The sequence below is a fragment of the Sardina pilchardus genome, chromosome 5 (assembly GCF_963854185.1).
Source record: "Sardina pilchardus chromosome 5, fSarPil1.1, whole genome shotgun sequence".
Lineage (NCBI taxonomy): Eukaryota > Metazoa > Chordata > Actinopteri > Clupeiformes > Clupeidae > Sardina > Sardina pilchardus.
In genome coordinates this window covers 21,274,581-21,292,392 of record NC_084998.1, presented here as the reverse complement: position 1 = coordinate 21,292,392, position 17,812 = coordinate 21,274,581, and the positions used below count along the sequence as shown (strand labels likewise).

At 43.0% G+C, this 17,812-nt stretch overlaps 1 protein-coding gene across 3 annotated transcripts; it reads right to left on the bottom strand.

Moving 5' to 3' along the window:
- Nucleotides 1-411: 411 nt before the first annotated feature.
- On the bottom strand, nt 412-11,248 carry hrh2b (histamine receptor H2b). 3 transcript variants are annotated; one of them, XR_009939204.1, is made up of 5 exons: nt 11,068-11,248; nt 3,366-4,370; nt 2,505-2,968; nt 1,797-1,863; nt 412-1,116 (listed from the first exon to the last, which is right to left on the bottom strand). XR_009939204.1 is itself a non-coding variant. In XM_062536900.1 (5 exons), exons 2-4 carry the CDS (start codon nt 3,981-3,983, stop codon nt 1,857-1,859), a joined length of 1,089 nt encoding a protein of 362 aa, XP_062392884.1. In that variant the 5' UTR covers nt 3,984-4,370; nt 11,068-11,248; the 3' UTR covers nt 412-1,116; nt 1,823-1,856. The 3 variants fall into 3 exon arrangements, 2 of the variants coding, with proteins under 2 accessions (XP_062392884.1, XP_062392883.1); XM_062536900.1 differs by having other exon boundaries at nt 1,823-1,863; XM_062536899.1 differs by lacking the exons at nt 412-1,116; nt 1,797-1,863 and having other exon boundaries at nt 1,923-2,968.
- Nucleotides 11,249-17,812: the final 6,564 nt, after the last annotated feature.

The window sequence follows — 17,812 nt, the reverse complement described above, 5'->3', positions numbered from 1 at the left end:
AGCCCACTGTTTAATAAGAGACTCAAACATTCTGCATCATTGATTTAATACATTGGGTATTACTGGTTTGATATGGTAACTATTCACGTGTATTCAATATTTTCAATATTAAACTTCGGAACATGATATATTACACATATTCCTGTGCACTTCATTCCACCCAACCCTGCCCTGCTGTCCCTGGAATCCCTGCAGTAATCAAAAACAATCATTTTATATTTTCATTTACTACAATTCTGCACCATAATGCTAGCAAAGTGTTCATAACAATCAGTTGCATAACACTATGTCTGTATAAATCAGGACAAGGGTAACAGTGTGGTATGATTCTGTTGCAGACTTTTAAGTTCCCAGCCCTGCTGAGTGATACAGGACCTGGTACACCCTCCACCCCTCCCCATTTTCCTCCCAATCTCAATTCCCCTGTACTCCACGATTGCAATTAATGAGCATGCTCCTCTGCTGCCCTCTGTGGGTGACTTTGGGCACTGCTGTGCATTTCCACTGTGCTGTGGTGGTGCTTCCACTAGAGAGCAGTAACATATCTTCTTATGAAGGGCTTAGGTTGCCTTTGCACTTGAGTGCACTTCCTGCAATCTATTGCAGGAGTCTATTGTTTTACTTTTGCGAGTTTACATTTTAAACATTTGTGTCTACATGTCACTCACAGAATCATGGCAAGGGGAATGGGAAAGACAAAATAAATTAGAAAATGAATTGCATATAAATACCCTTAATACAATATCTATTATGGCATGATCATCATCAAATATCCAACATAAAAATATCTCACAAGCAGTTCACAAAGTAACTAAAGTGGCAGGACATCTTGAGAGACAATGTCTGACTCCCATTACTTGTGTTGTCGTAGCAACCCTTTCCCACACCATAACTGGGAAGGAAGACTGCTTCTGCCCTTTGGACCCGGTAGGAACAGACCAAGGAGGGAGAAGAAGAAATCCAGATTTAGCCAGACGTCCTCTGATCACCAGTGACTCTCCTCGTTAGCCGTCCGAAGCAGCCCTGACTGGTTGGGCTTGTCCCGTCCTCTCTCTCTCTCTCTCTCGCTCTCGCTCTCTCGTTCTCTCTCATTCTCTGCCCCCCCACAGAGGGAATCTAGGAAACGGGACAGGACAGTCACTCATTTACCATTCCCCACCAGGCTGTTCGTCACTGCAAAGACAAGCCAACGTCTTCTTCCCCAACATCCCTCCTCTAGTCCCTGTCCCCTTTCTGTCTCCGCTCTGGCAAAGCAATTTATGTCACACTGTCCCAGACGGAAAGAGCAGATCATGTCACACACTACTCTGATAAAGTTCTCTATGGAAATACACACTGCAGTTGCAGCACAATGAGCTGCAAATGTAAGTGCACAAGCAGTTCTTGTCAAGCATTCTTGTTGCCAGTAATTGTATAGGGATTTGAAATCTGATCATCTGTGCAAGATGGACATCTAAGTTTCATTTCTTTTTTTTTCTTTCTCGCATACATTTTCGAAAGACTTTCCTGCAAGTCCCTCCAGCCAAATGTGCATAAATCATGAGCATTTTCATTCTGTATATCCATATGGCGTATGCATATTGCAGTAGCCACAGCTCATAGGAAAGCACCACTGGAGCTCACACAGTCACAGTCACAGTCCATATCAAACCAAAGGAAAATCCCTCTTCCTATCTCCTAATCCCTGTTGCAATGCATTTCCTGCTCTCTTATCCACACACCACACTGTAATTATTTGTATCTCACCTCCCGTCTGTCTGTCTGTCTGTCTGTTACATTATGTCTATTTCTCTCACCTTTGGTATATTTCTGTGTGTCTCACCTGTCACCAGGTAGGCGTCAGGGAGAAGGTAAGTTTAAGACCTGAAACGATTAAGCAGAATTAGCAAAAAGCATTGCTTTTAAATGTGAGTAAAGGGATTTACTTGAACTGAAAGCTGATGTATCCCATTCCATCAAATGTTGAATATTTTCTACAATCAGTGTTTTTTCCTATTTGAAATACTTCAGTTGTTATGACTTCAATCCATATTTACATAGACCCTTTCAATGGCATAAACAAACATATGCATTCCTACAGCATTTTCAGGTGACAGAAAACAACATTAAGCTGCTACTGGGACAAACAGACATTTTAAAAACGAGTTTTAAAGTAGACATTTTGTTTTGTAGAGCATTACTCTAAAGTCCAATTCATTTTCAATTCAAAGTGTCTGCGTTAGTTTTGAACATTTTAACCGCAGACTGTCTAGGGACAGATTGAAAGAAGCTGTTACACATTACTCAGTTTGCACTCACATAATCATGTAGACTGCTATTGGCTGTTAACTATTTTATTACATGGCAATGTGGTCAAGTTTATGATGACTGCTTAATGTTTCTTCTGAATAAGTCTACTGATGGAAATCAGTAAATAGTCAATTTGGCACCAACAACACATTTTACCACCGCGCGTATTTCCCTGTAAATCTAAAATTGGCATGCGCTTTGAAGCCGTGCCTAACCTTGTCTGGCCAGTCAAATCATTTCCGTTTCCCTCTTGGATACTGAGATAGCTGTCCTCCAGCGACTTGCTCTTGTCGTGGACAATTTGGTGTCCGTTGGAGGTGGCAGTTCGTTTCTGCAGGGCCACGCACATGGAGGCGGCGGAGGGCCGGTGATTGGCCCCCCTGCAGCGCAGCAGCTGGCCGTAGGCCCGGCGGAAGTCGCGGTTCAGCGCCGGGTAGAGGATGGGGTTGAGCGCCGAGTTGAAGTAGCCCATCCACAGCACCACCGAGTGGATGATCTCGGGCGGGTCGGGCTCGGCCCGCATGCCCATGCAGGTGAAGAAGGTGAAGTAGGGGAACCAGCAGACGACGAAGGCGCCCAGCACGGCCGCCAGGGTCACCGTGGCTTTGTGCTCGCGCGCCGTCGCAGCGGCCGAGGCCGAGCGGGCGAAGGAGGGCGTGGCCGCACGGATGCGCCGCACCTGAGAGGGGAGGAGGCAGAAGGCATCATGCTGGGGGTCACACGGTCGAGTGACATTTTTATTGGATCTTGCAATTGACAAGCAACAAGCCGTTTTCTGTCTAATCACGACCCAATACACTCATTTTGTAACTCAGACACATGAAGTCTGTGCACTTAACATTAAACATAGGCTGCTCAATTTTTTAAAAAGACTTGTAAGAAGTGTAATATTCATTTCTTAGGAGGTGTATTATAGTATTACCATAAATTCTGTGCAACTATGTAACATACAGTACATGTAGACACGGATTTATGTTTTTTTTTTAAATGTTCAGGTATTGTACGTTTTGTGTTTGGCAATGTGCGTGTGATAATACCGATACTTTTAGATGGACAGTTATCACAGTCACAGTTACCTGTTCACGAGCCACACAGAAGATCCGATGGTACATCCCACACATGACCAGCAGGGGGAGGTAAAAAGTGCCAAAGGAGTCTAGGATCACGTAGCTGTTATTCCACTCGTAGCGGCAGGTCCATTTGTCCTTCTCCACGTGCATTAGCCAGTCCTCGTGCTGGACGGTGAAGTTCCGCGTGTTCCAGCCCAGGTGAATAGGCAAAAAGGACACCGCCAGCGAGCTCGCCCAGATGGCCACGATGGCGGCGGCCACCCGCCGAGGGGTGACCCGCTGGGGGTAGCGCAGCGGGCCCGTGATGACCATGTAGCGGTCCACACTGATGGCTAGCAGCGTGAGGATGGACGCCGTGCACAACATCACGTCCATGGAGATGTAGATGTTGCAGAGTGCGCCCCCCAGTGGCCAAAGGCCGTCGCGCAGCTCCAGTGTGGCCGACAAGGGGAGCACCAATAGGCCCAGCAGCAGATCGGACACTGCCAGCGACACCACGAAGCAGTTAGCGATCCGGTGCAGCCGGCGGCTCGTGCCGACGGCCAGGCACACCAGCACGTTCCCGCCAATGATCAGCACGATGAACGCCACGAGCACCACCCACTTGAGCGCCGCGGATATCATGGCTGGAGTTTGCGTCAGACGAGGAGCGAGCTCTCCTGCATCTGCTCTCCTCTCACGAGAAGCTTGGAGGAGATGAAGAAAAGTACCTTTGGGGCTGCTCTCGTTCCACAGCTGACAGATTACAAATTAAAAGTCCTGTGCATCGGCCCCCCTGTGTGTATCCTGATCCTGCCAAGCCCCAAACGTTCATCACAGTTCAGATTCGGGGACCAGCGCTGTCCAGAATATGCAGATCTGTGAACTGTGACATAAATTCTTTGGAAGAGTCCTGAGCATGTCTAAGACGATGAGGTCAGTCTGTCGGTCACAGAGGCAGCATGGAGCTAAGAGTCCCTCTGCAGGTGGCATCTCGCCAAGGGAAGGTCACTCCATTCCATCATTGGTGGCCTAGTGAGTAACAAGACAAATCAGATCAGACCGAGACAAATCTATAGCAATAAAATAATATTGTTCAATTTGTATGGCCAGCTCAAATATTATGGCCAGTTCAAATGACTTTTTTCCCCCACAACAAAGAAACATTATGACGCACATTGTTCATCTCATAAACAGGTAGCTCTCATAAACATTAATTAAAGCACACCAGCAAAGTCACCTACCCTAGAGCAACAGCAAACAATGCCTTCCTCTACGAGTCTAATGCCATTAAAGGTTAAGTCCTATTTCCTTCTTACCTTGGCATGTAATAGGGAGCATTGCAAATGTTAATGGATGCAATGGTCAATGATCCATTTTGCTATTTCCTCCAGTCACCTAACTATAACCTATAAGTGCTTGCCTGCCTTTGGCATCACTGAGACTCAAGAAGTAAAGCTTCCTGGCTGCCCATGCTAATCGTTTCAAGACCTAATTACCACAATTGCAACTGGAGACATAAAGGAAAGAAGGTAAAATCACCGACCATGCGTAGCTAGAATCACTTTACTGTATATATATCAGGTGCCATGACGATCAATACAGGAAGCTCCGTCAGATAGCTGTAAATGGCTGAAAGTAGAATGTAAGTTCTTGCTCACCAACACATCACTGTGGCACAGTTTAGAAATTAATTTGTATTCCAAAATCATTTGCCACCTCAAGGTCAACACAATGTCCAAGGACCCAGCCGGCCTGCTACTTCATGGGTGCGTGTGGAAAGAGGACCAGGTGCTTCCGTGAGCGTTACTGTTGTTTGTCCCCCAACCCCCCCCACCCCACCTCCCCCCAGTGGCAAACAGGCCAGGAGCAATATGCCCACAGGAGACAGGTGATACCTCTGCAGCAGAAGGCAAAGCACGATGGCCAGCCATTTGGACAGATGATACCAGCACACGCAGTCGATGGTAGAGAGCGGAGGCAAAAACAGTAATGAGATCAGGCCTGTTTATTGGAGCCAAATTAGATCGCCCAGAAGCTGCGGGGTGGAGAGGGCCCACCCAGGCCCCATGGACCCACGTCACACATACAGAGAAAAAGGCACCAGTACACCAATAAGGAGAAAAAAAGATTAAATGCAGGGACAAAAATGTCAGATACAAGGCCAGCAGAAACCTACTGAGTCTGTGTTGATGGATTGCAATGTCCTGTCCACGTGTCATAAGGGGGCTATGGGTTACGCCTCATCATATTTCAGCTAGTCAGACATCTTTTTTGTCGTGCTCAATCTTTCATGCAATTGAATGTATCAGCTGATATTAATTTTGTGAATATGCAAGTAAAGCTTTATCTGGCATAAAAGCTGAATATGCAATTAAAGCTTTATTTTGCTTCTTCTGCAAAGCTCAAATCAACCATTATAGATACAGGACGTACAATGCATATAGACACTTTGCTAGACTTCATCTGTGACATTTGTACTAAATTCATCCAGTGGAAAGAGGAAAAATGGAAATTTCTAAAGGTGAATTTTGAGAGCATAAATAATGGAACAAACAGTCAAGGGAAGTAAGCTACGTACAGTGTTGGGAAGGTTACTTTAGAAATGTAATGTGTTACAGTTACAAGTTACCCTGTTTAAAATGTAATAGTAGTGTAACTATTTGAATTACTTTTTCTGAGTAATGTAACTAATTACTTTTGATTACTTTTTGATTACTTTCCTGATTTTTTAATGATATATATAGTCCCCAAATCCATGCGAAGATTTCGGCCTTGGTCTACAGGCTGCCGAGCAGTTCTGTACAAGGGCACAAGGCAGCAAGGGCATTCAATACATGAATTAGCATCACATTTTTTGAGAGGATGATATAATGATAATCATAAGACGTTTACAGGCAGGCATGTAGGCCTACGCTGATGGCGCTGTAGACGTGATAGAGATATCAGAAGGTCCCGTATCAAACTATGGCTGTGGAGGGAAACAGTTCTTTTTACATACAATATTCTTTGCTGACAATATTGAGATGTAATTCAAATTGTAATTTTGAAAAATTTCAAAAGTACCTGTAATTGAATTACAAATGTTTCTACAGTAACTGTAATATATTACTGTTACATTTATTTTGTAATTAAATTACGTAACTCAATTACATGTAATGCGTTACTCCCCAACACTGGCTACGTATAAGGAGAGTATAAGTCTATCCACTTTACTGTTGGCTTGGGCAGTGTGGCAAGAGGCTTAATAGTGTGAGACTGGCTTGTACTGTACTGTATGCGGCTCTTGAGATGCTGCCTCAACTGACTGAGTCCCCTCTCCAATCCATGAAAATGTCATAAACCAACTACTTACAACCAACAAGGAATATGTCAAACAAACACACAACACACAGTACTGTAGGCCTACACACACACAAAAAAAATACAGGAAAGTTGTTTATCAATTTTACAAGTCACTCACTAATAAATGTATTCTGTCATGAATGACACAAATCACAATCACCATTGCCACCACCACCATCTCCACAAAGTGCAGTCTAGGTCAGACGCCTTATAGCATGAGGCGGAAAATACAAGCCATAAACGCTCTCAGCAAACAATGGTGAGCTCAACGAGTGATATAAAACAGACAGCGAGTTATTTATTTTTCTCTTCTGTTTTTTTCTGGGTGGTTAAGACAGAGACTCCTGACCAGGCCTGGGCAGCGCTGAGCAGAGGGACACTGGCCTTGCAGGATGCTCAGACAGCAGACATCAGCCCTCCGCTTCATCTGACAGGGCTGTTTATGCACACTGACGCGCTCACTTTCCAGCCATAATTCGTTAGCCGCAACAAGCTAAATCAAGCTGCAGCACTGTCGCAATTATTTACCACCGACACAGTCACAAGCCAAGGCAGTCTGGCACACCACATTCCCTGTCTTTGTGTTTTGTTGTCGTGTTTTTTTTTTCTTCTTCTTTTTCTTTCAATCATGAGCCAACGTCAGTGTGTGCATAGATTCAGGGGAGAATCAGCTCAAGTTCAATTTGTGTGTTCTTCCAGTCTTGATGCGGCCACAGAAGACAGATCAGCTAATCTCTACCCATATGGTAGAGAGTGTGTGGATATGAGAGGTGGCAAGTAAGCCACAGGCATGTACTGTACATTCATCCACGAGCAGGAATCATCCACTTACATTTTCAGTCCTGTTCTCAGCCTCTCATTTAGGTTCTTTCTTTGATTCAGGCATTGTTTCCTTCTGTCTTTCTCTTACCTACCTCTAATGGTACTGTTCATGTTTAAATATAGCATTGACTTCTGTGAGACCATGTGACGTATTGGCCTTGTAAAATATATACAGAGTCAGACCTTTCTATCCATGACATGTTTAGCTCAGAATATACAGTTTATGTTTTCCTTTCAAACATTTGAGTGCATAGTCCTTTAAATGTCTCTTTATTTATGTCTTCTTCAAATGTTATGACTGATCAAATGACCTCCCTGTGCTTCTCTGTCATTTTTGTTTCTCATTAGTCCCATTCCACTCCATTTAATTTCTCATCTTATATCTGTGAGATTAGAATTGATACGGAAAAAGCAAACGACAACACAGTAGCTGTCATTGTTTGTCTTTTAAAACTAAATTAGGAGGGAAAAAACGTAATAACTTTGACATTGATGCAAAGCTTTTGACTGTGTGCTCTACGCTGACTCACTCTCTATGCTGCGATAACATTATCTCCTCCATGCTCAACCTTAAAAGACATTAACATGGGTTCATGGGTAGGAGATTTTGTGCATTTTAGACATCCGTTTAAGTTATTATTTTTACTGCAACAGCACAGAGAATATCAGTCAGTTTATCCTGAAACTCTTAGAAGTTAAGACCAACTACTATAGCATATCTATTAGGCTTGTCAAAGTGAATCCATATGTATCTCTCAATAAAACCAAACCGAAAAAGTAAAAGATAACTCTAAATTATTCAAATAGCGTGACATTAAAGTGTAACTTCCGTGTTGTAGGGGAAGCCTATACTGTAAGTCGATAACTGAATGCACCAGAGTTCAGTTCAAGGAGGAACGTTTGTGAATTGATAATTCCATGGAAATGCATTTTACAAAACATTATTAACTGAAATTTCACAAAACTTCCACAAACAGCAAACTGTACATGCATTTCTGGAACTACAGTACGTTTCAATGGATTCATTTTGCATTACATTCAATAATTGATTTGCACAAACTTTCCCACAACACGGAGGTGACTGAGGATGGTACTGTAGGTAAGTCTTATACTCTGTCTAACTCTACTCTTACTAAGTTCTTAATGCTTTGCTTTAGGGACCCTATTGATACTGGTTTAAAAATGGCGGTTTGGATACATTTAGCGATTGTCCCTTAGTACTTGCACTGTTAGCCATTTGGGCTGTAGCCGCTAAAGCCGGTCAAACTCGGTACTCCTTCAACTTACTGTACTAGCGCCTATCAACTTAATCTAGCTCTTGAGGGGGTGCTCGACTCATTGTCATGGTGAAAAAAACTCTGAGGTCAAATTACTCCAGAATTACACTTTAACAAAAATACTTCACAAAAAGCCAAATTAGAGCTAGTAGAGAGAGAGAGAGAGAGGGAGTTAGGCAACTGCCAATGGTAAAGATAATGGGTAACTTTGTGAGCAGGCACTGATTTACGCCCCTGGACAGCAGAGGTGAGTAGTGTGATGGAATGACAATGAGGCGGCCGGCAGCCTCATCTCCACTACCTCCCTCAGTTGTTCTTGTTGGGAACATGCAGCCCCCACTCAACATTGACTTCTGAAAATGCACAGTCACTTCGCATGTCAATTCAAGGCAGCTAGTGATATAATACCTGCCGAAAGCATTTCTGCTCAAAAACAATGCATGCAGTCATGCCAAGCCAACCCTTGAGTGTCATTCATGGTTCATGGAAGATAATATATATATAAAAAACATACTGTTATGTTCGTCAAATCACATGGCATGTTGTACCACAGAACTCACGACTAACTTTTCTATTGGGCGCCCCAGAGCTCAGTAATGTGTAATGTGTCAACAGTGGTAAGGGCATGAGGATGTTTATTGGCACAGATTGTGAAATGCCACTGTCGCTGTGAGAGCTGGCCTACTCCAGCAGTCGGCTTCTCACTGCTCCCCTCTTGCCCTGAGAGACACAATGGCAGTCAGCGTAACATGAGTCCTGTTTCCATGACAAGATCCCTGGGTTACCTTACAGGACATTACATAATTCATTCTTTTCATCTGTGCATGGCATAACTATTCAAAAATAATCAAAAAGTCTTATAAAAATAAGTGCTATGTGTTGTTGGTATGTGCAAAAAAAAAAAAAGACACGCAGGCATTGTTTGTGTGCAGTGGTGTAGCTGTGTAGCGTAGTGTGCTGCCACTCTCAACAGAGGTCGAGCCGGAGACGAACACAGACAGTACTGGCATGCATGCAAAAGCCTGGGTGAGAGAGTAGGAAATAAAAGGGATCAGGGCAAGAGTTCATCCATACAGGATTAGCGTTCAGTTAAAACAACAGTACTTTAACACTTTGCCCACATAACCAGTGACAGGAACTTCGACTGCCCCATGATGGACACAAAGTAATAATCAAAAAATGTGTTCAGGATATAATACAGACAATGACATTGATTTTAAAATTGAGAAATATAAAAGCTAAATAAGGGGACAATCCTTGGAAAAGCCTGATTGATAATTTCGGAAAACATTGTCTATTTGTATAATATGTGTAATCCATATTCATATATTATCACACATATACGTAATTTCCCATATATGACATCAAAACAGGGGAACCAGCAAGTAGCAAAAACTCTTTGACACACACCACTGGCACGGGCTCAGTTACACATCAAACAAAAGTTGGCACTGGCGTGCAGCCAAGGGCCAGGTTGTATAGCTGCTGAAGGTTACTGTATCTGCCTGCTCTTGAGACATGTTAGCATTCTTATAGCGCTAACCATGGCGGTAAATGTTTAGCCACTGACTCTGAAATCCAAGATAGTTCACTAGGCACCAAGAGGTTTTTTTCCTTCTTTTTCAAATATACAGACATATAGTACAGCTCTCTCTCTCTCTCTCTCTCTCTCTCTCTCTCTCTCTCTCTCTCTCTCTCTCTCTTCTTTCTCTCTCTGATACACACACTTCCACACGGCCACCACCGCCACCACTTTGCGCCAATTCTGACTGTTGCTATGAAATGTGCAATGTAATTAGGGTTTCCGTGTCCGACAACAGGTTGTTGCTAACATGCATAGGACACCAATTTCTGGCAAGGTTAACTTAGATCTCACTCAGTCTGAACTTTTCAATCTCTACATCAGTTGACAAACTTTGTAAGGACAAAGGCTCTACATGAACTGGGGCCAAACTGATACAACAGAAGGAAATACAGAATAAAGTAACGTTGTTTTGGTCATATCTAAAATTGTCTAGCAAACAAGAAAATGTCATTAACATACTAGTATTCCGTTTTGACAAAATGATGATGAACTAATATTTCTGGTTTGACAAAATGAGTTGTACCTGTTGTACACTCACTTAACACAGATCACAACATAAACAACATTCAACAGATTTGGTTAAATTCAGAGAGCCAGAGAAGCCAAGTCAAATTAGATAAAAAAAAAAAACCAACAACAACAAAAACTTGATTGATTAAACCTGAAAGGTATAGCCTAATAATAATGCATTGTCACTCACTTCAGGCAGATAAAGTGTGAACCAGTATCGTGTGCCAACTCCTTGGCCATGCTGCAGTCCCTTGTTCTTGAGGAGAGCTGTTGACTTGTGTCCTGCCTGCCTGTGTGTTTGCCAGACTCTCGGTTTCAGCTCTGCCTCTTTCCTTTCTGCTCTCCACGCTTCTGCTCTCCTTTCCTCTCCTCTTCTCTGCACTCTTTCCTTTCCTCTGCTCTCCTCCCTCCCTCCCTCTCTTCCCTTTCTTTCCCCTCTCTCCTTAACCTCCACTCCCACCTCTTGGCTCTTTGCACATGGTCAGCTCATAGCACATACTCCTCCATACATTCTGTGTGTGTGTGTGTGTGTGTGTGTGTGTGTGTGTGTGTGTGTGTGTGTGTGTGTGTGTGTGTGTGTGTGTGTGTGTGTGTGTGTGTGTCTCCCTGTATGCTCATTTCCTGCTATGTTTTTTGTTGTTACTGCTGTTTCTATGGTGTGATCACTTCAGTGGGATTCCTGTGACTGCTCATGTTTCATGCAAATACATTTTGCAAGGACGTCAATGTCAGGAAGACACCAATCAGTTTCACAGAGAGCATAAGAAATGCACACTCAGAGACACATAAAGGCTACACACACAATTGCATGCACCCAACCACACCCACCCACACACACACACACACACACACACACACACACACACACACACAAAGGAGACATTGACGCACGTACACACACACACACACATACACACACACACAAAGTGAGAGACACACACACACAAACACATACATACACACACACGGGGAGACACACGTGTGTGTATGCACACACATACACACAATTAAACAAACAAACACACACACACACACATACACACACACACATGGGGAGACACACGTGTGTGCGCGCGCACACACACACACACACACAAACAAATAAACACGAACATGCACGTGTACACACACACACGCACACACACACACACACACACACACACACACACACACACACACACACACACACACACACACACACACACACATAACACCCATAAAAATCATGTATATTTATGGTAATACCTTGTAATGCCTTGTAGAAATCAGAATAATGCTACTTGGTGGGAACTATGATGCTGCTGTAAGCTGAGGGCCAGATCAGTTGGGAATCGAGGTCTGCCGCTTAATCATTTCCCATCCTGAGGGACACATAAATAATATTAATGTGCACACAGCCATGGGTGGGAATGGAGGACGCTGACAGAACTTCTTTCCGTAAGCCAAGCCGATGTTTTCAAGTGAAGGAGGAAGAAACTCAAAAACTAACAAACAAAACACAGCCGCCGAGCTAAATGAGTTCAAGGGAGGACGTTAAAACTTATGGCTCCTAAAAAAAGAAATATGTTAGAGAGTTTGGTATGTATTATCACATCTGAACATAGGCCGTCAGATTATTGTGAAGAAAAAAAGGGGGGAAATCTGTAGAAGAGAAAATCCTTCAGTGTGTCTGAACAATACACAGTATACAAGTACAACAATACTTTTTTGAGTTGTTGTAAAAAGCTGACATGCTGACAGGAAAGACAAACTAACTGTTCTTGTTTGTGTCCTTGGTGAACTTAAAGGTAGGGTCCTTAATACAGTTTTGGTTTCATTAAAAGTTGTTGACATTTTATCTCAACTACTCCTCAAATGACCCCCCCCCCCCCCACCACCACCACCACCCCCCATGATTGGCTAGAATTGCCAATAAGCTTGTTTGTTTCCCATTTCCAGAGCCAGGACAGCGTATGAACGTAAGGAGCTATTAGCAGAATTTGATTTAAAAACTGTGGACTACACCTATGATTGTACAACGTAAATGGATTATTCACCAAGATGTGAAAAATTTGTACATTAGATTAGCCTCATAAGTGAGACAAAGTTCCATACTGTACTGGCGGGGAGATATGAAACTGTCTCACTGTTCACGTGGTACGGTTTCCACCATGGTATTAAAAGTATCTAATAGGAGAGGACTGCAGACCGACATGCCGTAAATGGGCAAAAATGTTAAACCATTATGGCTCCAGTGAAGGGGAACATATCTGTTTCATTGTTCGGTGTTCATGTATGGCACGAAGCTATGACCTCCAGCTCTGCTCAAAATCCATCAACTCCACTGGCTCATATTTCAGATGCCCCATTGTGGCTCATTCTCTTATCTGCAATGCGGTTGTAAAGTACCTCTCATCCTCAGCCCCTCTGCTACACTAATGGACTCTGCTGTTTGACTGCTTTTTGTTGTTGTTGTTTTTATCAACAACAAAAAAAGGACTTTGTATCTGGGGGAGTTAAGAGGAGATGAAGACGTTGATGACAACGTTCTAGTAGTGTAAGAAGTTTCCTTTATGGGGTGGACCAAGTTTGTCACACAAACACGGAAATCCACACCGTCATCATGATGGGGGAGAGCACAGGATGATAGAGAACAGATGACATTGTGTGGTGGTACCGCCTATATTTCATGGTTAATGATTACACAGTGCTGGGCAGATACCGGATATGGCGTGAATGCTGGTTTAATCACACTGATAAAGAGCCTTACGACCCCACATTCTGACTGGGGGGAAGTCGTTGGCACTTAAATGAATACGCATTGGTGCCATAAATAGATATCAATTCGATGGTGTTGGTACATGACCTCTGGCTCTGTGTTCTTTTATGGCTTCATTATTGAGGAAGATGTTTCAGACAGTGAGGAGATGAAAGGGTGTTGTGCACAGTGCATTTACAATTGGCAATTGCCAAAGCCCATACGGTTTATCATAAAGTTAGATGAACCGGATGTAGTCCTAAAGATAGATAAATGCTTATTCTCGCAGGGTGTTGACCACATTGAACAGGATTAATTGTGGTTTAGATGGAGTGCAGTTTTGTTTGACAAGGTGAATGCATATCAGATTTAGATTTACATATAGGGTGCTATTTATATTTAGACTAGGAGAGTCTACTGCATAGGGTAATGCAGATATAATCTCTCTCTCTCTCTCTCTCTCTCTATCTATCTATCTCTCTCCCAGGAAAACTAAATTCTGAGGATTATACTATATGTTTAATTAGCACTGGTTACTAATTACAAAAGTGTAAATAAACTCTCAATATTATACTAATAAACACAAACTGCTTTCCGCTTTCATATTCTCCACCCCTGTTCACTCATGTCCATGACTTCACCATTTAGATAAGTTTGTTATACAGCTAAGGTTACTCTGGATGGCTGGACATGATATTTCAGGAGTACATTTATGTAATCTTAAACATCAAGTCTGTGATTCAGTTTTGTTTTCGGCAAGAGGTTTTTGATATTTGTGATACAGCCAATACAACTGTACCCTCTGACATGCCCTTGGCGCACCGTTAATTGGCTGAGATTGCTCACGGCTCTGTCTGTCGGCGCCACTATGTTTGTTTCTCCCTTTTTGGAGTTACGAATGTGTACAAACACTGAGGGGACAGTCAGAGGAAGGATCGTAAGAAGAAATCATCTGAATTTGACGAAAAGTGTAAGCAGAGTCCCAGCCCTATACCCTTATATCTCTCTATCGCTCCCTATCTTTACATACAGAGAAACGTATGTTGGAATCCACTCTGCCCTCAAGTGATGTTAGAATGACTGAACGATTACTTTAATTATGCATAGCTTCCAGTATATGTCACTGCATGTTTAAGCTCAAAGGAATGACAGCCTTTTTATTATGTGGATTATACATGACGAAAAACAATATGCTCATCATGTGTTTGTTTACATAACCTCTGGCAGCCATGCATTTTAATGCTAGTCATGTTTGCAGTTAACGACATGAAGAAGATAAAGGCCAGAACGCTTTGCATACCTATAGGGTAAACTGTCATGGTGAGGTAGAGTTGCGTCGTGGCCATTTAATCCATTTGAATATCGCTTTAATCTACCATGTGCTATAGCCCACAGGAAGTAAACAAATGTAACTCCCACAGACGTCTGCGGACCTTCATCCCAGAGGAAAGGCTGTTTTTTGACAAACTTCCACAGGTTCGTTTGGCACATCGTGTTGTGCTACACTAAGGTGGAGAAAGACGCTCCTTCAGAAAACAGCGGAAATCTTCAGTATCGCGTGCCGACCATCTGGATTCGCTAATTAGTACAACTGCTGATTAGCTAAGCACAACTAATGAGAGGAAATCAGCTATCTCAGATCGACAGCGAAACAGAATCACATCAGCATTTGGACGTTCACACATCTGCCGGTGTATTTGGAATGTCTAAAGTGGATAAGGTCTCTGGTGGCCTGCCATGTATGTGGAAGCTGACAATTATCTCTCAAATCAATAACACATCTCATCACATTTAGCAGAGTTCAGCTACGTTTTGGCAAACCATTTCACACTGTCACACAGTAGGTCACGGATTGGCCAGCAATCAGGAATCCTGCTGGTTATCCACTGAAGACCCCATGTGGCTCGAACACGGAAATACCAAGCACCCTACGGAGATGGTTTGACGTGTAGCACTAGCACACTCTCTTGGCATATGATGTGACACCATAGGGCCAGACATTGCATTGTATACTGTAGATGTCGTGAGCTTTAATTAAGCTATTTACACAAAAAAACTGTAGTAGGGCCTACATAACAAATCAATAACTATTTTAATTGTCATATCCTATTTTTCTGTAAAATCAACATCAATTCAGGGTTACATAGGCCTACTCTCAGATGCCAGCTTTGCTGAAAACAAAACATGCAAAAATGCATTCACAAACAAGTTCCGTTTGAAGTTTACGTGTGAGGAGCTGTAGACTAATCTGAATCTATAGATTTAGCTCTTTCCCCCTGTTGAATGCACTGCTTTTGTTTACCGAGATATTAGTGGAGCTTTGGGTTTGTTCTCTAATCTCCTTTCCCCCATTGTTATGTCATACCCTGTTTAAAACTAGCACAGGTTTCCTCCAACATACACGATATCTGGGTAAATCCAGCTGGGGGAGAATTAACACGTGCTTCTACTTGCACAGAAGAAGCCAGCCGCCATGGCCGTGTCTCAAGAACAAATACTAATGCGTCTTACCTCACAAGCAAGCGCATTCCTCACATTCTGAAGCACATTCTCCCATGGTCAGTCGGACTCTAAAGTACATAATTTAAGTTCTCTTTGATACCAAAACATGTGTATCAGAATATGAGGATTTAATACACTGGACTCAATACTTTTGCACCCTTGGTGCAAGTCTTCATTGGGTCCACTGTGAGCAACATAAGGTTGCACCCATACAGTGAATGTCAAACCACCAGCATGATAAAAGCCTAACTATAAACTCTCCGATATAATGATATGATGTGCAGTTTATGGGTGAGGAGTACTGACACCCAGTGCATCCTCTCTGAATATCAGCCGGTTCTGTGTTAATTCACGTCTGAGCAGGCATGCTTTTCCCTAAGCTGTTAGGTAGTTGTTCAGATATAATTCAGTCTTGATAACCTTGCAAAACAGAACAGGATTTTCTTCTCAGGGACTGGCTGACCTTGCGTGAACCTCAACAGCGGAGATTGGTGCTGCAGCCTGCAGGTTAGTGTGGAGTGGACCCACTGCTATTAGAGGCCCGGTATGCATTGCTGTTTTTCCAGCATTCTAATGTATGTATAAAATGTGTATTGGCCGTTAAACATACATCAATATGCAGTTTTGGAGACAGGAGAAAAATGCTGATTTGTGTTTTGAGGATATGCAGATAGTGCTTTTTGTATAGACTTGAATAGATTAGTAAGCATGCAGCTTAGCTAAAGATTTCTCCTAATGCTCTTCTGAGATAATGGAAAATTAGCTGCTTGAAAGCATGCCATATTTTGATATTTGCTTAAAGCTATCTCCATCACAAACACCCTCGCCTTCCCTCCCTCCCTTTCTCTCTCTCTCTCTCTCTCTCTCTCTCTCTCTCTCTCTCTACTTCACACACACACACACACACACACACACACACACACACACACACAATCTGTCAAAGTGATATTTATTGGACAGACGTTCCCCCCTTCCACACACTCATGTACAGGGATGGCGTTCGATCGCATGCTGGTAACGCATATGTCACCCACGATTACTAATTAATGACTCTCTACTGCAGAAGGAGCCAGAAGGACTTTATCAGTGTTGGTGTTCCAGCCTTACGCAATGCCGACACTTTGTAACTGAATGCCGGTTTGTTATACCGCCAGCGACAATGATTGAATTAAAATTGACACATAGACATCAAATGCATACTGTATGCAAATTTGATCACACACACACACACACACACACACATAAACACTTACACGCACACACACACTTAGAGTCAGTAAATAAACCTTGTTTGTATACAAATACTCATGACCTCAACAGCTGAGAATGGTTATTGTGGAAAAAAAGAAGAAAAAGGATGCCCCCTGCTGACAGACATACATATGTGCGGCAAAAGATGAGATCATGATCTCATCCAGTCACAGGTGATGCATAGTGTCCCACCCACCTGTGACTAGAGGAGATAAATAGCACACAACGCCGCACCTGCGGTCACTGCCAATTAATCCTTCTGCAAGAGAGGGATGGAGGGAGGAGAGAGAGAGAGAGAGAGAGAGAGAGAGTGGGAGCATGAGGGATTTAGGATGATTTAGTTTTCTCTCTCTGTGTGTATATGCATATGTTTGTGAGTGTGTGTGTATGTGTGCGTATGTGCATGTGCGCATGTGTGTGTTTGTTAGTGTGCGTGCACGCATGT